At 38.3% G+C, this 5,382-nt stretch overlaps 1 protein-coding gene across 1 annotated transcript; it reads right to left on the reverse strand.

Annotated features, from left to right (window-relative positions):
- Positions 1–1,067: 1,067 nt before the first annotated feature.
- LOC18038946 (expansin-A4) lies at positions 1,068–3,180 on the reverse strand. Its single transcript, XM_006429032.2, has 3 exons — positions 2,923–3,180; positions 2,495–2,813; positions 1,068–1,784 (listed from the first exon to the last, which is right to left on the reverse strand). Exons 1-3 carry the CDS (start codon positions 3,071–3,073, stop codon positions 1,475–1,477), a joined length of 780 nt encoding a protein of 259 aa, XP_006429095.1. The 5' UTR covers positions 3,074–3,180; the 3' UTR covers positions 1,068–1,474.
- Positions 3,181–5,382: the final 2,202 nt, after the last annotated feature.

The following is a 5,382-nucleotide window of genomic DNA, read 5'->3' on the forward strand; positions in this document are numbered from 1 at the left end:
AAAATGTGAAGTGGGTCCATATTTGATATTACCTATTGTTTTTTTTTTTTTTTTTTTTTCATACCGAAGGTTCTTTATTGATGACATATTTGATAAGGGTATAAATGCCCGATATTTTGTACATGTATGTATATACTTTTCTTTCTGTACAAGCAGACGGGATTTCTTTTCTTTTCTTTTTTTTTTAATCTCTCCCTCGTTGGGAGCACGCACTTATCCTAACAGAACCTATCACCGGCCTATTGTTTACCAAAACTGTCACCTTTTTTTTTTTTCCCTTAAAGTAAAATCGGAATACCAATGTATTTGAAACTTGGAAGGTAATTATGTATAAGCTTGAAATGTGAGTATCATGCCCCCCCCACCCAAAAAAAATGTCACATGTGATGTGATCATGTGTTTTTGTAAATAAAAGTTAAAAGTTACCGATTAAGTAGACGGTGTCATGTATTATAGCATTGTTTATAATTACATAAAAAATGTGGGATTTTGCTGCAAAAATAAAAGCCCCACAAACTTTATTCTAACAGTAACACCCTTTCTCTTTGTAGTTGTGAGTTGATTGCCCCCAAAACTCTTTGTATCGTATAAACACATTAACATTCTAAAAACACTAAGTGGGCATAGGAGGCAAAGTTTCACAAAGTAATTATTTCTGCTTTCAAGATTTTCTTTTAATGAACAGACCATTCACATTATGCTCGATTTTGAAGCGATCAAGTATGATAAAAATGCATGCATTTATGATGCAAAAAATATTAAAGCTCAGAACAAACGCACATGGTGCTCTGAACACATCCACCGACAAATGGGTGGCACTGTTTGCATTTTGCCCATTTCAAGATGGTTTTTGCCTTCAACAACTTTCAACTTGCCTCCACTCTTCTTGTTTGGTAATTATTTGACTTGTCCTGAGCTTGAAGTATTACAAGTTTTCATGTAGAAAATTTGGTGAAATTATTATAATTAATATGTTAATATTCAAAAGAAATTAATTATCTCTAAGTATAACAACTTTAGCATTATTACTTATAACAACATTAGCATTATTACTTAACAATAGACAATTGAAACATTGAAGATTAATTATACCATATATAGTAAATCATATCAGCTGCGGGCTACAATGTTTTTTTAGTTTGTTCCTGCAGCCACTTCAGCCACTACACTTTCACCCACGAGACTGGTTTTTACTATTACCACCAGCCCCGGTAAACAAGTCAAACAAAACAAGAACAGTAAAAACTGAAAATAAACAGAAGTTACCCCACCCACACACACTACATCCTTTTGTCACTTTTTTCTACTACCTATCACCATCATTTTGATTTTGACCCACTTTTACTTTAAAAACCTAACACGACCCCCCATAACTCCCTTTTCCTTCGCTTCAATTTTTTTTCCGGGAAAATAAAGGAGAAAAAAATCTTGGAAGGCGGGAAACATGAAAATGTTGAAAAAAGATTAAAAATCACTAGACGCGGAAATTCTTTCCCGAAAAGGTTTGACCGAACTGCCAATTCGCTGGCGCCACGTTCCAAGAGGTTGAGGTCCTTCTGTCACTGCCCGTGACTCTAAACGAAAGTGCCTGGCCCACGAGCTGAGCGTTGGATTGCCAGTTTTGTCCCCAGTTGCGGCTCATGCTCAGCCATTGGGTGTTGGCCCCTTTCACGCTCACGCGCACGATATCCCCTGCGCCCGCGACGTTGGTGACCAAGACCAAGTTGAAGTAACGGAAACCGTTAATTGTGAATCTGATTCCGCCTCGCTTTCTGCAGGGCACCCTGCAAAGACAAAATAATAATAATTATTTAAAAAATGGGTAACGTCGCAGTTAAGACCTGCCCTAACAGTGCCCTACGGTTTGAGGGCAACTTTTAGGCCCCGTTTGAAGACTAAAACCTTGACTGGTTAAAAAAATTAAAAAATAAATATTTCAGTAATTAGGTACAAGGTCCCAAAAAAATTGTGAACAGACACACGCGTGGGAGAACGTGAACTGTGCCCCAGATTTTCTGACTTAGAACCACCACCCAATCCTGATTTTCCGGTAATATTTGAGAAACGTAAAATTACTAAAGCACCCTTATTTTATTTGACGACAATGTCCTCGTACAAATTAAACAATTACATACATGCGAGCATATTTTAGTTATAAAAATAATTATAATTTAAACAACACCGAAAAGTACAAGGGTGAAAAAGGCACAAGGGCTGAACGGTTTGCCGTTGGCTATGTTGGGATAAACGACATAAACTACTGATCAGTAAACTTATTTCCGGGTTCTGTTTGTTTGCGAAGAAAAGAAAAGGGAAAATATTAAAATAAAAACACACATTAAACAGCCCGACTTTTTCCCGGGTTTCCGGTATTTCTTCCAAAGAAGACATTCAAACAAAACTTGGAGACAAAGAAAAGAAAACACATATTAAATAAAAATGTAAACTTTAGCAGGGGCATTTGAGTAAAATCGACAGTAACTCCAACACTCACCTGCGGTAAGAAACGGGGACGATACCAGCGCGGTACTGGGCGAGCTTGAGGAACATAGGCATGGCCAGATCGAAATGAGGGCGAGGAGGGTTGCACCACCCGCCATTATCGGAGGGCTGAGCGAAGTTCGGGGGGCAAAAGTTTGTCGCCGTGATCAGAATGGCCGGGTTACCCGGGTTACACCATTGCGGGTCGCCGCCGCACTTTAACTCGAAGCACGCGCCGCAGCTCAAGCCGTTGTTGAACAGCGCCGTACTGAGAGCCGCCGTGTTCACTCCATAGCCCTGGCTGTACAGATTCCCGTACCCACAAGCACCACCTGCACAAAAAAATATATACACATATCACCGTTAGAAAAGTTCTTTGAAAAAAAAGAAAAAAAAGAAATGAGAAATGGAGAGATGTAAGGAGATAGAACTAAAGTATACCCATAGTGCCGGAAGCGTCGCTGCCACCGTAAAAAGTGGCGTGGGCCGATTGCCAGGGGCCACCGGCGAAGACACCGGGAATCTTGGCGTTGGCCGTCGCAAATAAGGAGAGTGCCAGTGAGAAAAAGCAGAGCATTCTGAAAAGAGCCATTGTTGGAGTTGAAGAGAGGGAGACAGAGAGTTGAGTGAGTGAGTGAGTGAGCGCGCAGGAGGTGGCGAATGGAGAAAGCGGGAAGGAAGTGGGGGTACTTAAAGGGGTACGTTAGGGTAAAGAGTGAAAAAAGAAAAGGGTTAGTGAATGTGAATAGACACTCGAGAGTGAATGTAATTTAATGCCCCCATTTGTTACTGCTAGTCTTCGTCGTCTCTTCAGATCTATTCTTTTTTAATTTTAATTTTTTTTTGTTTTTAGTGGACCAATGGGGGATTACATGCGACCCCACACATGAGGGGTAGGGCGATCAAATGGATGGCGCTGCCATGTGCTGGTTGATTGAAACACGGGGGCTTTGGTTTCTTCGTGTTCACACTTGATGCGAGTTTAAGCGTCGTTAGATGGTAATACTTTTAGGTTCATTGCTTTGACTTCTTCTATCATCCGTTACGTTGAATATATTCTATGGACTTAGTTGAGTGAATATGTTCTACTTTTTATGACTGGTGTTGTGAGTAAAAAGATGGTAAAGTTGAGATTCGGATTAGTTTAGTTGGTCCTCCTTCCTTTTTTTTTTTTTTTAATTTTTTGTGGTTTTGGGCTCAAGCTCAACCAACAAAAAATAAATAACTAAAAATAATAATTTATTTAATGATGATAAATAATGATCATTGTTGATAATAAATTATTATTTTTAGTTTTTTTTTTTGTTCTTTGCGAATGCATTTTTCGCTAATAATAATAAAAAGAGAATAAAGTTAATTTTAAGCTGATGATAATTAAGATAATATAGTGGGAACATGCGAGATTGGTAAGAATGTTGAAAATGGTAAGTGATGAATTTTATCCTTTTACGATAAATATTTTGTCAAGAAGATAAGTCGATTTGAATTCTTTAAATAGAAATATTAAACATATTAGGCAGCTTACGACATGCACTATCGCATATCATTTAATCAAGCCAACTTGAACCCACTTCACTTCGTTTCCAAGCGGCGCTATTATCTCACCGTTGGGATTTCATCACACTTTTGGCCTTATTTCATTTTTTTTTCTTTTATCTTAATTTTTATTATTTTCCAATATTATTTTTTTAACAATGACCTTTTAAAATGAAAACCGATGCCATGTCAAGGGACCCCAATGAAAAAAGCTACTCGCCAAAATTGGATGAAAAATAAAAAAGAAAAAGAAAAAGGAAAAAGCCCAAATGGAGAAAACCGCGTAAATTGTGGGGACCATTTTGTCCTTTCCTTGTGGTAACATAACAAAACCAACAGAGACCATGTTCGCATTTGGTATTTTGCTTGCTGCTCTGGATGCCCCTCACCGCCTCACGCTACGTGGGACCCGCGTATCCTTTTCGCGCGGCTACTCGCTTCCCCATTCTTTTTCCGTTCAGGCTTTTTCTGAATAAAAAATAATTATTTATTTATTTTACTATTTTACAGCATTTAATAAATTAATTATAGCAACTCTATCTAAGTAAAGGTCGAAAGGACGAGGGCGTGCCACGTCTTACTTTGTTCGGTGGGATTTTGGTTATTAAAGCTTCATTTTATGAATTTAAAATTTTATGAGTTTATAACAAAAACATATTTGTAAACACGGCATTAAAGGGGAATAAATTTTGATGGGTGCATAAAATTATTAGTGAGAATAATTCAGATTTTTTTTTTCAAATTAATTCAAGCATTCATGAAATCTGAACATAGAATTTGAGCCATAGAAAAATTGCTTCCATTTATGAGTGACAATAATGGAAAATTTATAAAAATAGCCAAAAAAATTAAGTATTTTTCAACTTTAACTCCTCCAAGTTTTTTCAATCAACATTAGCCAAATCACCAAATTGTGGATGAAATTACCCCCCTCATTCTCACGTTTCCCTCAAGCAAATTCCTCCCCCTCTCACCAAAATCTCATCACTGGAATCCCGTATACATCGTCGGCGGCGGAGATCGGCAGCGGAGGAAGTTGTCGGCGGCTGAAAGAAGCTAAATCACGTTAAAAATCGTCGGAGATCTCCAAAATCAAAGACAAAAATTAGAAACCCTATGTGAGTTGTTATTGCCATTGTTGTTGTTGTTGATGTTGTTGTTGTTGTTGTTGTTGTTTGGGCTGTTGTTGTTGTTGGTGGTGTTTAATGGCGGTGGTGGGTGACATGCATGTGGGAAAGGGAAAGGAAGGGAAGAGAAAGAGAAGAGAAAGGGAAGGGGAAGTGAAGGGGAGCATCTCGCGCGGGAGGCCGCGACTGTCGCACCAACCGTCATAACATAATTGAAGTACAACGAAATCCATTAAAC

This window comes from Citrus clementina, unplaced genomic scaffold, assembly GCF_000493195.1.
Source record: "Citrus clementina cultivar Clemenules unplaced genomic scaffold, Citrus_clementina_v1.0 scaffold_6, whole genome shotgun sequence".
Taxonomy (NCBI): domain Eukaryota; kingdom Viridiplantae; phylum Streptophyta; class Magnoliopsida; order Sapindales; family Rutaceae; genus Citrus; species Citrus x clementina.

Bases quoted from the DNA above. Each gene is read 5' to 3' on its own strand.
- LOC18038946 (XM_006429032.2), bottom strand. From the start codon at position 3,073: ATGGCTCTTTTCAGAATGCTCTGCTTTTTCTCACTGGCACTCTCCTTA. The intron at 2,814-2,922 runs GTATACTTTAGT...TTTTTTGTGCAG, and splicing joins CGACGCTTCCGGCACTATGG to GTGGTGCTTGTGGGTACGGG. The intron at 1,785-2,494 runs GTGAGTGTTGGA...TTGTCTTTGCAG, and splicing joins GTCCCCGTTTCTTACCGCAG to GGTGCCCTGCAGAAAGCGAG.